A 15931-nucleotide genomic window follows, 5' to 3' on the forward strand; every position below is an offset into this window, starting at 1 on the left:
TTCTTCCACAGTAATACTTATTTTGAAATCCTATTGTTTAGAAATCACTGGACCAGTTAATCTTCAAGATTTCTTACAAATATGGAAACTTAGACTCCCAGAAAGCAAAATTATTTATTTATAAGGACCAAGGACCATTCAGTAACACCAGGCAGAGCATTTTCAAGGAGAGATTTCAATGCATCTAGTTCCCAGTAATTCATATTTTATACAGAGTCCCAATTCTTATCCCCTTGGAAATTACAATCTAAGGCAGAAGAGAGATAGATTGTTATCATCTGGCACACAGAAGATAGGACAGAAACATCAATATACACATTAACAATGAGCTACTTACAGAATATAATTAGGGTTAAATGAGAGGTAAGATAAAAACTGTGATACGGGGAGGGAGGTCCTATTTGGGAAGAGTAGCCCTGTGGAGAGTTATACCCAAACTAGACCAAAGGACTAAGCAAGTCATCTCAGAGTCAGTCAGGACTATCTGGGACTCCTTAAATGTTATTGAATCACTTTATTTGCTTAGATGTCCTCAGGGTGGACATGGCTAGAGTTTCAGTGGCCAGACTAGAGAGACTGTTTTCCTCAGAAAGTAAGAAAAAAAACCACTGTTTCGTTGGGTTTGATTTTTATACTACATAGAGGTTCTGGTGAAGACACTGAATACTGGTTAAAGTCATTAACTAGGCCACCAAGAAATTACTGAATGGTTGGGTTATTAACAAAAACTGTGGATAAAATTAAGCAGATTCTCATTATAACCAAATTCATTCTTAGTCACAAGAGTAGTTATTTTTGAAAGATATTAATTATAGACATCTAGTGGGTGAGTGATTTCTTTATTTCATTCATGTGGTCTTCCTCTGGTCCCAATTAATGTGGCTTCTGAAAGTACATTCACTTGTAATCCGGGAGGTGTTTAAACCCTTGGAAAATCTGACTACTTGCTAAAAATATATAATTAGTTTTAATTTTGAGTATAAGCAATGAACTAATGGCTTCAGAATTTAGAAGATAAGTATTTCCTAAAGGAGATGACCAGAAAAATGCTAATAACTGGGAAAACAAATTACTGTAAAGAAACTTAAAAGTTTACTGTGACAAATAAAACTATGCATTTATTTCCACATTCTTCTTGAGAGCAGTCTATGATTTTAGTGTGCTGAGCAGGATTTGATTTACCACTAATTTAGCTCACAGGCATTTATTGAATGCCTACTAAGTGCCTGGTATTGGCGATACAAAGGTAAGTAAAAACCTTTGTTCACCAGGCTGTTCCCATCTCTAGAAGTTTCTCAGTGCACATTTAAAAATTACAATAATTTCTATTGAAACTCACACTATACCACACACCCTTACATAGAAGCACACACATATTTTCAAGGATCTAGATGTGTTAGACATTTTTAGGAACTGTGGGAAGCAGGTCTTAGGGCCAGAGATCACCTCTAATCCTTCAGTATATTAACATCTTGGTTTTAAATATCATCTTTAAATAATATGCTTTTTTTTTTCTCCCTACTTTGGTCTCATTTTATGTAGACCTCCTTAAAGGTCTTCATGGCACTTCCCAGTCTAACCCACCTAAGCTCTATTTCCTGGTTGATTAGTTTGGTAGAAGCTCTTCAGGGAACTTCAGTTGAGGGGAAGGAGGGAGAGTTAGGTTGCCATTTACTGTTTTTTGGTGGCTGTGATGCTGCCCTTGGCTCATAAACCCTTGGGGAAAACCTTGGCTCTGCATTTTAAGAGTTTTGCATGTTTGATATCAGTAGGCCCTGGGAGGCTCATGCAGTCCCCACACCACATAAAGTAGTTATCTTCATCTGCAAAGTAGAAGCCCCATTTTATTCCAGAAAGAAGCCGAAAGGTGGAACCTGACTGTATGACTGCAGCAAACCAGGTCTGGCCTCTCTCACTTTAACTGGGGACCTAGGGCTCAACGTAGCACTCTGGGGGGTGCTGTGGGTTGGAGATCCATGAACCAGGGCGGGTGGTGCACCCCGCAGCTCTTGGCTGTTCTGGAGCATCCAGGAACTAAGTGTGGGAAGATTCTGGCTTTGGCTCCCAACTGAGTTTGGAAACCTAATTGTGTTACTGTTCTGTTCTGGCACCAGAAAGGTGTAATTCCCGGTGGGAGGGATGAGCCCAAGGTTGATAGAGAGGTGGGGCTGAGGGGGTGGCTCTGCTGCTGCAGCGGAGTAGTAAACCAGTGGCTCAGATGGGCGTAACGCCTCCCAGACTAGGCAAGCACAGACAGGGTTGCTTTGACTTGGCCTAAGTCAGTATATAATGAATCCCCCAAGACATTTTGGCCTCAGCTGCAGGCAGATGGGAACCATGGGCAGACTTTTACCCATACGGGCAGATAAACCTTTTGATCTGGTCACTCTGTGTGTTCCTTCTGGCTAGTCTTTCTTTGCCCCATCGAGGTCAGGGGCGGCTTCTGTGTGTCTGTCCAGCGCGTCGCAGAGGTCCATACTTGGATCCATGGAATCTCCCTTTGCTCTCTGTGCTTTGGCAGGAATCACAGTCGCCACTGCAGGACCCCTCTGCAACTTAAGCAGCCTTGCTCTCGATGCTTTACCCCAAAGAGAAGGGCCTGGAGCAGTCGAAATGCCTGACGCTGTCAGGGCAAACAGGCGAGCGACTGGTGCAGCCTCAACTCCATAGCGCAGGGGCTTTCGCGTCGGGGTCACAGCTAGAATCGTCCTCCCCAGAGCCTTACTGGGAGGGAAGTAAAAACAAGACGTCCCGCCCGTACCCCAAATGTTACAACGGTATAGTTTCAATCCCTCCCTCCGCTTCCCGAGCCTAGAGGGTTAAATCAGGAGGGTACAACACCACCCCTTCCTCTTACTTCCCGCCTCCCCCACTCCACCCCCTTACCTTTAAAAAGTTAAAAAATGTCTGCAGTCGAAATCTCTTAAAGGGGCGGTGCTGGTGAACGAGTACACTTGGCACGAGTCTCTGAGAAGGCTGGCTAGGGGCGTGAGTTCGCTCCACCAGCACCAAAACACTGAAGAAAAAAAAAAAAAGAAAAAAAGGGAGAGAGAGCTCAAGAGAGGGGGGGAAAGGAAGGGAAAAAAAAGGGGGGGGGGAAGGCAGACAGACACACACTTTAGATAAGGACAATTAGTCACCAGCGAGACCCTGTAGGAAGAGAGGTTTAAATCAGAGGGATTTAATGAGGGTGCTCTCTGCCTTCCCTGAAGCCATGCCCTCCAGCAACTCCCGCCCCCCCGCGTGCCTAGCCCCGGTGGCGCTCTTCTTGGCTCTGTTGCTCCATCGCTCCCTTTCCTCCCAAGCTGGAGACAGGAGACCCTTGCCTGTAGACAGAGCTCCAGGTATGAAGGAAAAGACCCTGATTCTACTTGATGTGAGCACCAAGAACCCAGTCAGGACAGTCAATGAGAACTTCCTCTCTCTGCAGCTGGATCCGTCCATCATTCATGATGGCTGGCTCGATTTCTTAAGGTAAGGCAGGGGCTTCGATGGATCATTTTTTTTTTAAGGTAGCAACCCCCACCCCTTCCTATCCCCTCATTCCAAAGGGGGAAGAAGAAGAAGAAAATACACCAGGCGGATCTCTCAAAGAGAAGAAAGGTTTTCCTCCTCCAGGAATATTTGCTGTGAGGCTGTAACTGGTGATTGAGAAAAGCAATGTTTTCTATTAAGATGCACATGTTTGCAATGCAGAAGGCATTTCAGAAACTTATCAGTTATGACTGAAAAAATGTTGTGCTTACATATATCCACAATTAGCCTCCCGGACTCCTTCTGAAGAGAAACAAGAGATTCAGGGCAGTTACAAAAGCGAAAAAAAGGTCTCGAGCAACAAAGACCCGAGAGGAATGGGTGTGTGTGAGAGAGTGCGTGTCTGCATGTGTCTGTGAATGTTTAAGCGGGATTCGCACGAAAGTGGAGTTTTCCACGGAAAGATCGTTTCGTCAGTTCTCTCCCACTTCCAGACAGAGAATCAATCTAGGCAGAGGCTTGAGCGGTGGGCAAATTGGTTCGGATTTTTAATTTTATATCCTCTGCTATCCTCTCCAAACTTAAGGACGTTGAAAGATACTTTTAATAGACCGAATGGTCCCCTAGTCCCTCCTCCTTAAATCTGCGGTAACTGCATAGCTTAGTTTTTCTTGAAAGAAAGAAAGAAAGAACCCTCGCTGCGGTCATAGCGTATATAAGGAGAGCGGAAAGGGTCCTAGAAATACTCTAGGGATGTTTCGGAGGTCTGAATCTCGCACGGGTGGATTAGGAAGCCGGGAGATTTATAATTGTGGATTCTACATTACTCTAGGGCTTGGCCTCTTAATTGGGGCGCACCCTCTCCCCGGTTATTACTGTTCAGCAGTTAGGCAACCACGATCCCTTCACAACAGGGAGAGAGTTGCTTTGTAAAAATAAATAAAAAATAAATTGTCTACAATGTCGAATACAAATGTTGAGTTTTAAAAAATTCCCTCCAAATTGGAGCTAAACTGTGGGCTCCCTCGAAGAGCTCCGAGCGCGCTCAGTCTCACTTCTCTGCCCTGAGGCCGCGTCCGCAGTGCGTCTTCCGTGAGTATCTTTCACTCTCCGCGAAATTCGAGTTTGCTTCTAGTGTGTGCCCGCCCCTCAGTTCTCCGGGTCTCCCCTGACCTCGGCCGGGCGGGAGGACGCTGCAGGTAGCGGGAAGCGCACTTTGGGGCGTTTCTTCCACGTGGAGCGAGCGTTGCGGGAAGGCTGAGTCCTTGCTGCTGCGGCTGCCGAGGCCGTTTCGGTTCCTGCCGGCGCCTCGGCTGGGAGGGCGGGAACAGCTCTGCGCGGCCCGGATTCCTCTTCGGAAGCTCTTCCTGCAGCAGCGCGCGTCTTTGAGCTCGTACGGGGAGCGGAGCAGAGCGGGGCGGGGGTGGGGGGGTGCCGGAGAGGGGGGGCGACTACACTCCCTACTTGCATCGCGATTCTCCAGCTGCGCGGACTCCTTTGGAGTTCTTTTGCTTCCTATCTTAAAAACAACAACAAAACCTTTACTGTTCTCGCTAAATGCTTGCCGCAGAAAAGATTGTGGAAGGCGGCTTTTCGGGAAAGAAGCCGTGGCGGGGCGTATTTGCATTGGCTGTGCAGGCTTCCGGCTGGACGGTTGTTGGAAACGCCGGTTCGGCGGGGCCGGACTTGAGCGGTGGTCTCCTCTGCCAGCCGTGGGCCCACACGACGCCCGATTGCGCCCGCCTGGTAACGCAGTCCTGGAGTCCACGGCCAGGGGATCCTTCTCCCTACTGGGACTTCTCTGGGCGGCCACAGCTTTTGTCAGAAACTCTGAAACCGGAGTGTCCGTTGTCTCCCCGCCCCCCCCCCCTTTCTTATCCACCGCCTTCAAGATATTCTTTAGTACCATTTGGATTTGGATTTTCAGAACCTGAACCAGAAAAGCGTTAAAAATAACTTAGAAATCCGAAACTCAATAGCTGATGCCCTTAGCATTAAGCTCATCCTCATTGCTCGTTCTCTGCGCCTTCCCTAATTAGCGTTTGGCTTTTAAAAAACCTATTTATGAAAATCCTGAACCTAAATAGCTGTAAATGCCATTGTTCTGATGCTCTTCAGAGTCTGCTACGACGCGCACGTTCCACATTTCGGCAAACTTCACTTTCCTCAGAGCTTCCAAATGATTCCAAGTGGGAATGGAAAATGATGGAGCCCAACTGAGGGGTGGAGAGAAGGTCGTTACCTTTCCTGAGGTCTGGCTGAATTATTTCAGGGACCGAAGAGACATTGCTTTTACTGTGCAAGGCGGGTGTGGGGAGTGTTCTCAGAAAGACAAGGATTTGGGAGATGCATGCAGTTGTTATAAGGTAGTGGAAAAGGAAAATCAACTGGCGTTGGAAAAAAAAAACCTTGATGTCAGGTGCCTGGTCTGAGAGAAAGAAGGCGGGTTTCACCTTCTGCATAGAGGTTGAGGTTGCCCCTGGGGCAGAGGAGGCAGATTCCCTCTTTCAGCCTAGAAGTTTGGCAAAAGTCGGAGCCCGAGGTCCCTGCGCTGCGCGACTCCTTTCGGAGCGCTTTCCCGGCAGGGGCTGAAGCCCAGCAACTGCGCCTTAGTCCCGTATTCTCAGCAGAAGCGTACCCCCACCTATGCACACACTGTTAACAAACAGTCTAATTCTTTGTAAATACTGCCGTCGGTGAGCACCGTCGGGGTGCCAGAGGGAGGGGGCTGCGACCAGCTGGGCGCAGGAGGCGCAGCGCCGGGTCCCTCGGCCCAAAGCTGGGCGGGCTAGGGTGCCAGGCGAAACTCCACAGAGAGTGGAAAGAGGGATTTGCTGGTGCCCTGCGGCCTCTCGCTTGTCTCCCGTATCCTTTCCTTTCTTCTCTACCCCTGCAGCTCCAAGCGTCTGGTGACCCTGGCCCGGGGACTTTCTCCCGCCTTTCTGCGCTTCGGGGGCAAAAGGACCGACTTCCTGCAGTTCCAGAACCTGAGGAACCCGGCAAAAAGCCGTGGGGGTCCCGGCCCGGATTACTATCTCAAAAACTATGAGGATGGTGAGAAATTTGGTTCCCACTTTTGTTGGGTGGGTAATGTTTGGGGAGTGCGGGGGAGTAATCTGTGTACGTGTGTGTGTGTGTGTGTTTGTGAGGGGGCATGCAGATTTGGAGGAGGACCAGGTTGGAGCTCACCTGCAAAACTGGTAGCTGTAGGCGAGGGGACACAGGAGTGTGGGAGTTCCGCAGTGATTAAGTAAAGGGGGCTCCTCAGGTTCTCCTTGTCCAGGCTCCTCGCTTTTCTTGGGCGGATGAGTCTCAGACAGAGGCCCAGAACTAGTAGCCAAAACTTCTGGCTGACTAGCCCTGTGGGGAGAAGGTTCAAGGAATTTCTTAAGAAAATTCTTTCAGGTTCGTAGGCTGTTAAAGGGTCAGGGTCACGTTTCCTTCCTGAAATTATAGGAAAAGTTGCCTTTTGTTTTTCTTATTCCTTGTTTTCTTGAGATGAGGCTACCAGTCTTCAGCTGTTTTTGAAATCCACTGAATTTTTCTGGAACAATCCCTCTTAGATTGGTCCCATGTTGGAAAGGTTTGAAAATCTTTGCAGTGAGTTCTCCTTTAGACTGCCTAATCTCAGAGTCACACTTTCCCACCCTCTAAATTTCAAAATGGGATTATAACTGCCAGTTTTTCCTGCCAGGATCAGAGTTGCGTGTTGGAAGGGCTTTGAAAACTCTGAATCCTATTCTAATATGAGAGGCCAATCTTTTTTTTTTTTAATATATGAACAGTCTCATTTTTACTAGGGAAAAGTGAAAATGGTATTTAAAAAAATTGTTTAGAGGGTTTGGTTTTAATATCAGTGAACTTTCTGTGTGGGTAAAATAGGCAAGATGGCAATTGTTGGGTCTTCAGCCACTAAGGTTGTTTAGATTGCATAGAAGAAGCATTAGTGTCCATTCTTGGAGGGCTATCTCTGCCCTGCTGTCCCTTTTCATAAATGAGCTACAGTTTTATTTTTAAAGGGCTCAGGGACATGTTCTCAGAGCTCCCTGGATTTTGTTACATCTTGTCCTTATAAATCAGCAAAACGAGGAAAAGCCGCTTGTATTTTCTGGGGCTTTCACTGAACAGGAATTCTGGAGAGTTGGGATCTATTTCAAGGTTGGCTGAGAAGCACTTTTTTTTTTTTAAGTGTCAGATGAGAAAGAGGGCAAGGCTGAGGCTTCTTGAGTTTGAATCTTGAATCAGACTTACTCTTTTACATTTTCCAAGTGTGTAGGTATTTAAGGCTACATCTTTTCAAAGGTAAATGTCATTGCTATGAAAATGTGGATTGCAGGTAGACTTTGCTGTCACTCAGCATAAAAGGCTGAAAGCTAAAAGATAATCCTGAGCAGCAGCTCTGATGGTAATTTGACCCAGTGCTTTTTAGTTCCCAGGGTCACTGTCAGCTTTGTGTTCAGGTATAAGAAGGGAGGATATTAATGGTTTTCCTGATGAAACTGCTCTTCTTTGAGTCCATTTGAACTACTTCCTCTTTAGTTTGTGAAAAAACTTGTAAGAGTCCCAGGAACCACTGTCGGGGGCGGGGGTGGGTGGGTGGGGGGACACCATTATAAATTTAGGAATTAGCCTTTTTCTCCAAAATTTTTACCTAGGAATATATTACCTATTCACTGAGAATGGGAGATCTGCTTAAAATGAAGGTTACTTTGTTTCCATTTGTGAAAGGAGAAAGTGGGCATCATGGGGAGAAAGGAAATTGGTAGAAGGCCGTGCCCCATAAAACTTCATAGAATTAGGAAAAAATCAGAAATGGAAAAGATCTAAGAGGTCATCTTCATTTCTTCCACCACTTCAGGGGCCACTACAGTATCATTCCATATGGAATCCTTTTCTTGTCTTGTCCAACATGGTATTAAATATCTCTAGGAATGTAGTTTTCACCACTCCTATGGGAGAAAGGTCTTTTGTCCCATAGGTTTTTGTTGGTAAATTTCTCCTGAATTTTCCCTTTATATTCTCCAAATATGTGAATATTCCTTTTTGCACTGTTTTAAACATTTATCTTCAAAATAATTTCTTTGTTGTGAGTGTCAGCTTCAAAAAAAAAGGTTTCCTCTTGGCTGTTTTTCTACCTAGATTACCTGGATTTAATTCTTTTAAAACTTTCTTTAAAGTCAGTCCTTCCAGACACTAATCTGTTTTATTGCTCCTAGCTGAACTCCTTTTGATTTATGTCTCCCTGGTAATAAGATGCTCTGAACTATATCAGTATTTGAGGCCTTTGCACAGCTAAAGAGAGTAGGAATGCCCTGTTTCTGTCCTTTGATGCTTACATATCCTTAAATCACCCATATTGTCTTTGTTGTTACATGTTGTGTTGCAGAATTAAAGGCGAAAATGGTTTTGGTACAGGCTCAGCAATTTTGCAGATATTATACTTCAGTCATCACTTTTCATCCAGTGATAACTATCATCATAATGAGCTTCATAAAATAATTAAGTTTTCTCAGTAAATGGCTGTATAATAGGGCCATTTGGGCATAAGTATCTAATTTGTTTTTTTTTAAAAGAGATGTATTGGCTTAAACATAGTATAGAATAATGACATACATTTTGAATAATTAGATATAGCTACTGGCACATGATGAAACTGAGTGACATAGGGAGGAGAATATGGAATTTGGATTCAGAAAACCTGTATTTCAGGCCTGACTCTATCACTTATGAATATGTGGCCCTGGGCTTACTGCTTCTGTATAATATATGGATGATGATAATACTTGCTGTGCATTGCTTCTGTGAGGGTTCTGAGAGGTAATGTGTATAAAATATTTTGTCAACTGCAAAGGCTAAATATGAAGGCTAAATATTCCTACTTTTATTAAAGGCAGCTTCAGAAAATTTATAATATATATTTAATATTTTAAAGTGGAATTAAGAAGTAAATAAAATGCAGTAGACCAAAGTTTATACACAAGAAAGGGGATAGAATTAGAGAATTGTTTGAGAGGATTAAGAAAATATAGGGAGAATTCTCTTTAAGAAGTGGAGGTGGAGAATATGAGTGACTATTTTTTTGTGTATGGTAATGAGAGAAGAGACTAATATTTAGTTTTGTTATATACTAGCGTTTAAATGAACTGATACCCAGCTGGGGTAATGTACACTTTTCTGGTTAATGCATTCGTATTGCTACCTTGATGTGATTTTTTGTCTCTGTTGTTTTTCCCTGAACTAACTGAGCAATTAGCAAGTCATGTGGCTTGTATTTTCTGAATACTTTTAAAGCATTTTAAGGCAGCTACATTTCCTCTTTCTAAAGTCACTGTTTATATATCACTTTGGGAACTTCTCTAATTAGTCCTTTGATATAGTTACCTATTCCACTTTAGCTTAGGCAACTTGAATTTCATACAAACATGATGGAAGAAATGAAAATAGGAAATAGGATTATTCTTCATACTTTGGGGTCTTATCCTTTGCCTAACTTCCTCTTGGTTCTGTGTGATGTTATGCTATTCTTGCTCCTAACAAAGAAATCATAGGTTAATCTTTTGTTATTTTGCTACAGTCTGTTCCTCTTTGTTATATATTCAGTGTGCTTTATTTGTATGCCTGTCTCTTTACTGCCATAATCATACCTTTAATCAAGATATATACCATTTATTGTGCACATCAAAAGCCAGTTTAATATTTTTAAAATATCATGTTCATCATGTCACTCTTTTGCTGGAAATCTTTTGATTATTTTTGGATTGCTTACAGGAAATGTTCAAACTCCTCAACTTGCCATTCAAAACCTTTTAAAAATCTCTTATCTTTTGTATTCTTATGTTTTCATATACCTTTTATTGCAGCTTTGCTTGATTTTCACTGTTTCCTTAAAACATCTCAACCCCTTGTGTTCAGCCATTCTGTCTGTGCTTTAAATGCCTTTTTCTTGGCTTTGTTAAAATCTTACTACCCACTTTACCCAATTCTGCAAGTGCCCGTTATTACCACAAGCCCTTCCTGAACAGGTCATTTCATAGTTATCTTTTCTTTCTTTGGACGGTTGCAGCTTTCTTTCTTTTGGCCCCTTCTTTTACTTTTTAATAGAATGTAAATTACTAATAGGAAGGGACCATATCTAATTGTTGTATATCCCAAAATATCTAGCATTCTGTCTGACACAGAGTAGAACTTCAGCAAATATTTCTGGATGCCTACTAGGTTAAAAGCATGTTAAAGGCACTGGAAAAATGGAGGTTGCCAATGAAGAAATGTGTAAACACATACATAAAGATTCTATTCATTTTTTACCTTCAATGCATTTTCCCATGAAGTCCATTCTTAATATTTATTTTAATGACATACTTCATTATTTTAACTGTGTTCTCTTTATCTTTGGTAGTCTAAGTGCCTTGGTTTAATACTGTGTGTTAAATCAACTTTACCACCTGATTTAAAGCCTTGCACCGGACTCACACTTTTTTTAATCGTATCTGTTTCTTCTTTGCCTTTAGTTTAGCTTTGCTTGATTGACCTTTTGTAGTTTCTACATCTAATTTTCCAACTCACAGTTTAATAGTACCTTTGCACAAATTTAAATGTTGTTTTCAATTTTCATTTCCTGAAAATTTTTGCTTCTGAGAGCTTCTGAAATCCTAAATAATGAATGTGGAGTACACTTTGTAAACTCTAAGGCACTATACAACTAATATTATTGTTCTCCTTTCTCCAGGAAGTTTTCCAGTTTTAGTAGAGGTGAGGTAGTTAATTCTTTGTCTTTCTATTCTCAGTCCATCCATCAGGACATATGACATAAGAATAGCACAACTGCCAAAATACATATTTGCCTTGAACATACACACTTTGCACTGTCTCACTTTATTTTACATAAATGTTTCTGGAAATTCAATAATGTTTAACAAGTCTTTATTGATTACCTGATCTGTGTTTAGTTTGATGCTGGACAAAATGGCAGATTATCAAACAAATAAAAGATACAATACCATATCAACATTAGAGCACAACTGTAATTATTGCTGTAAGCAAGATCCACTAATCAGTATTAAAATAAGTAGGTGTAGTTTAAAGCAAAATGGGATATTTGCATAGCATCAAACATTTCTCTCATAGTATTAATTAATTATTGTGGTGGTTTTAGCATATGGCCACCAATTCTTTGATACATTTAGGATGTGGAGCTTCTGTTCTCTGCTTGAGTGTGGGCTGGATTTAACAACTTGTTTCTAAAGAAGAGAGTCTGTAAGGGGGAAAATAGTAACTTTACAGTGGAGGAGCTGTTAGATATCATTTCAACAAAGTGATCAAGGTTAACATCAGCAGATGAGTCATGTTGATATCATGTATTCCCTGATATCATGTGATGAGAGGACACTTTACCTTTGTGATATTCTTTCCTCAAATCCATAACTCTCTGTAAATATGAGAAAACACTAGTCAAATTGAAGGGTACCCTACAAAATACTTGACCTTTCCCCTTCAAAAGACATTGTCCCAGCTATCAATGATCTAATAGCTTGTTAGTGAGATAACATTTATAATGATAAAACTGAAGAATAACACAAAGATAATATAGAAGATAGAAGTGCTAAGTGGAACAAAATAGTTTGCCAGAGTGTGACAGGGAAAATAGAGATGAGTACTGGCCAGACTTACGTGGGAGTTAGGTTGGGCCTTGTGAAATATAGAGATGAGGAGAGAAGACATTACATGCAAAGGAAAGTGCATGAGGCAAAGCCGAATTGTGTGTTTGGGCAATATTACCCTATTTACCACCCTGCCTAAATAGAAGGTACATGTTAGAAATTATATTAGTTCATATTGCTAGAAGCATAACATTTCTTTTTATAGAAGCCTATTTGCATACTTTTGTTAATTCAGAAATGTGTATAATTTAAGTTATGAAAAGCACATATTAGAAAATATTCTAAGAAAAGCTCATTTTTCTCGAATGTCTAGTTTGGATTTAAAGAAATTCTAGTGTAATGTATTTTTGTTAGCTTCAAAATATGTAATTACAAAAGAAGAAAGTACATGTGGAAGAATAAAGTTTGGTTGGGTAAATCCAGATCAGATGATGGGAATGTTGAATTTTAAGCATAGTAAAATGGAGTTGTCCCTATAGGAAAATAGAGGCTATTATAAATATTTTTACTCTCTTGGAGAAGAGAAGGACATGTTTCCAACATGGACAGTGACCCTTGCCCTTCCCCATTCTTTTCTAAATCATTGCACACATTCATATCCTTCAGCTAAGGTGTGTTACAACTGCACTTGATGAGGTTTGAGTTATGAAGCGTGTTTGAAGGACAGATAATTTAAAACTAAATTATTAATTTGGTTCTTATAGGGTATATAAAGTAAAGGTTTTAGGATTTGCTTGATAATTTTTATCACTTTTCTTTTATAGAGTAAAAACAGGCTACTATTTCATGTTTATTCACTCATGAATTTACTCATTGAACAGGAAGCTAGTTCCAGGCTCGTTTGGTGCTGAGGCTGAGAAGATGAATGAGGCCCAGGTACAGCTGTCAAATTATATACTCCTGACCTCTTATCACTTCAGAGCATTAGCCAAAAATAGTTTCTAAAGATTTTTTAGGCCAAGAAAAGCCTCCATTCCAAGGTCAGCATTTAGCATTTCATGATTTGTCTGCCAGCAACTTTAGAAGGATTTGACACAATTTAATATTGTATTAAAGGGTGTCAGAAATTATCTGAAGTTTTATGTGTGTTTTATTCTGCCTTTTGGAAACAAAGTGGATGTGTTTTCTGTAATTTTTGAAATTTTGTACCCAGGTCCGGAGTGCTAGTTGCAGCTCACTATATATACCCCTGTGAATTTGAATGTGGTATCTCACAAAGACAGTTATCATGCCATTTGGTCACAGTTTAGTAATTGTGGATCTATCTAATGCTGGAAGTGGTAGAGAAGAGATATGAAAACTCTGAACTACTGCTTGTAGAGATGACTTAATTTCAGTGAATCAGAAAATAGACGTTTCAATCACAACCATATTTCGCATAATTTATCACCTGATAATTGGGTACAAAGGTAATCCACAAATTGTTTGTTCCTGTTGTGTTGCTGTTGCCAATACCAGATATCACTATTTCTCTTGCCATATTTATTTACATCCTCTCTTCTGTTCTCCCAAGGCCTCCTTGGTGGCATGGGTACCTCATGGAAGAAAAGAAATTTCTTTCAAAATTCCGTGGGCCTCTTCAGCCTACCAGTCACATGGTCTGGGTTTGTAGAGGCAGGAGCCTCTTCTGAGAATCCTTCATCAAAGTGGATTAGATGTTAACACTCATAACGTCTGTGCTTCTTAGTACCTTAATCAAATTTTCAGCTGTCTCAGTCTGTGAGCAATGGATTGGAACTCCGAACAGTGTGTGTGTATATATGAGACAGAAAGAGATAAAAATGGAGAGACAGAGAATATGAATACATGAGCATGAAAGAATTTTGTGTGTTTTGTTTTTCTTGCACTTGTCCACGGATAGTGATGTAGACAAGTAAATACACATTTGTGGACTAGTAGCTAGTACTGTGGAGGTTCCTTGTTGGCTCAGACAGTAGAGAATCTGTCTGCAATGAGGGAGACCTGGGTTTGATCCCTGGGTTGGGAAGATCCCCTAGAGAAGAAAATGGCAACCCACTCCAGTATCTTGCCTGGAGAGTCCATGGACAGAGGATGCTGGCAGGCTATAGTCCACGGGGTCACAAAGAGCTGGACACAACTGGGTGGCTAACACAGCTAGTGCTGTTGAAGGTATAGATATCTTGTTGGACTCCTTTGTCTTTTGGTTTCATAATCAGTTCTCTTCACTTTAGTACAGTGGAAGACTATAATTTTGCTTAATTCAATACATGTTTTTTGATTATAAATCATATCCCAAGCTTAGTGCTAGAACCTGTGGCTACCCAAGAGGAATAGAATATGAACCATACTCTTAAAGTCCTCTGGTTTTACATATTCAATAGAATTTTTCAATGGTCTTGAGTATCATGTTTCTATTTTTTAAATATAAATTTATTTATTTTAATTGGAGGTTAATTACTTTACAATATTGTATTGGTTTTGCCATACATCAACATGAATCCGCCACAGGTATACACATGTCATGTTTCTATTTTAATCAGACTAATCTTTGTCAAGTCTTTCCACTTTGCTCATCCTGTACCCTCTACCTTGAACACTGATTTTCTGTCTTGAATTAAAATTTTTACTTGTCCTTCAAAGCTCTGCCCAAATTCCCTTTTTCATTAAGGTTTCTGCTGGGCCAGTCCTTATTAATCCTCCCTCATTCTCTACATTTTTCTGAAATTCTTCTCTGAATACTTGATCTAATTTAGTCCAAGTACCCCAGAATTTATGTTTGATTGACTTAAGCAGACATCATTTTTGTCTTTAGGAATTTAAAATTAAAACACACTGTGATTGATATACACATAAAAATCCATATAGAGATAACTATGATAACATTGCATGGAACAGACACATGAAGTAAAACAAAGTTTATATTATTTACAAACATTAATGCATGTGTTTTGCTTTTTGTGTAGTGAAGAATGAAGAATGAAAAATATAAACTGCATATTTAGAAAAGATGGGGTACATATCTGTATCTGTATGTTTGAATTGAGAGATTTGGAAATTGAACCACTACCTTTTTTTTTACTTGCCCTGGAAAGGTAAAAACACCTTGAAAGATGAAAGATGAGATTGGAAAGCTGGGAAAAGTTGAATTGCTCAGATTTGGGTTATTATCTTAGAAATACTATGGAAGGATGGATAGTCCCCTGCAGCTTAATAAGAATAATAGTAATATTAATTAACATTGTTGGGTGCTTCTTATGTGTTAAGTACTATTTTAAGGAATTTACAGAGATTAATATTTAATCTTATCAGCCCTATGAAGAAAGTAGTATTTTTCCTACTTGATAAATGGGGAAACTGAGGCGCAGATTGGTTCAGTGCAGTTCAGTCGCTCAGTCGTGTCCAGCTCTTTGCGATCCCATGAACTGCAGCACGCCAGGCCTCCCTGTCCATCACCAACTCCTGGAGTTCACCCAAACTCATGTCCATCGAGTTGGCGATGCCATCCAGCCATCTCATCCTCTGTCGTCCCCTTCTCCTCCTGCCCCCAATCCCTCCCACCAATGAGTCAACTCTTCACATGAGGTGGCCAAAGTATTGGAGTTTCAGCTTTAGCATCAGTCCTTCCAAAGAACACCCAGGACTGATCTCCTTTAGATTGGTTAACTTGCCCAAAATCACCTAGGTAAAGAGTTGTAGAGTGGGGACTCAGTGACATCATTTGTTAAATCTGAAGGCTTAAGCAGAGCCTGTGTTAATGAACTTGTTTTTCTACTAATTAAATGGGTCATTGTGTAAGTTGTTAACTTTCCTGAAGTCTTCGTTATTCATAAAATGAAGAA

General features: G+C 41.2%; 1 protein-coding gene across 1 annotated transcript in view; it reads left to right on the top strand.

The window, feature by feature from the left end:
* The window catches only part of HPSE2 (heparanase 2 (inactive)), a 697385-nt gene continuing 684509 nt past the window's right edge, over positions 3056–15931 (top strand). The window contains exons 1-2 of the mRNA XM_005698313.2: positions 3056–3474; positions 6371–6528. Coding sequence (XP_005698370.2) covers positions 3185–3474; positions 6371–6528 — 448 coding nt within the window. The 5' untranslated portion in view covers positions 3056–3184. The remainder of the gene's footprint in view (positions 3475–6370; positions 6529–15931) is intronic.

Source organism: Capra hircus, chromosome 26 (genome assembly GCF_001704415.2).
Source record: "Capra hircus breed San Clemente chromosome 26, ASM170441v1, whole genome shotgun sequence".
NCBI classification, from domain to species: domain Eukaryota; kingdom Metazoa; phylum Chordata; class Mammalia; order Artiodactyla; family Bovidae; genus Capra; species Capra hircus.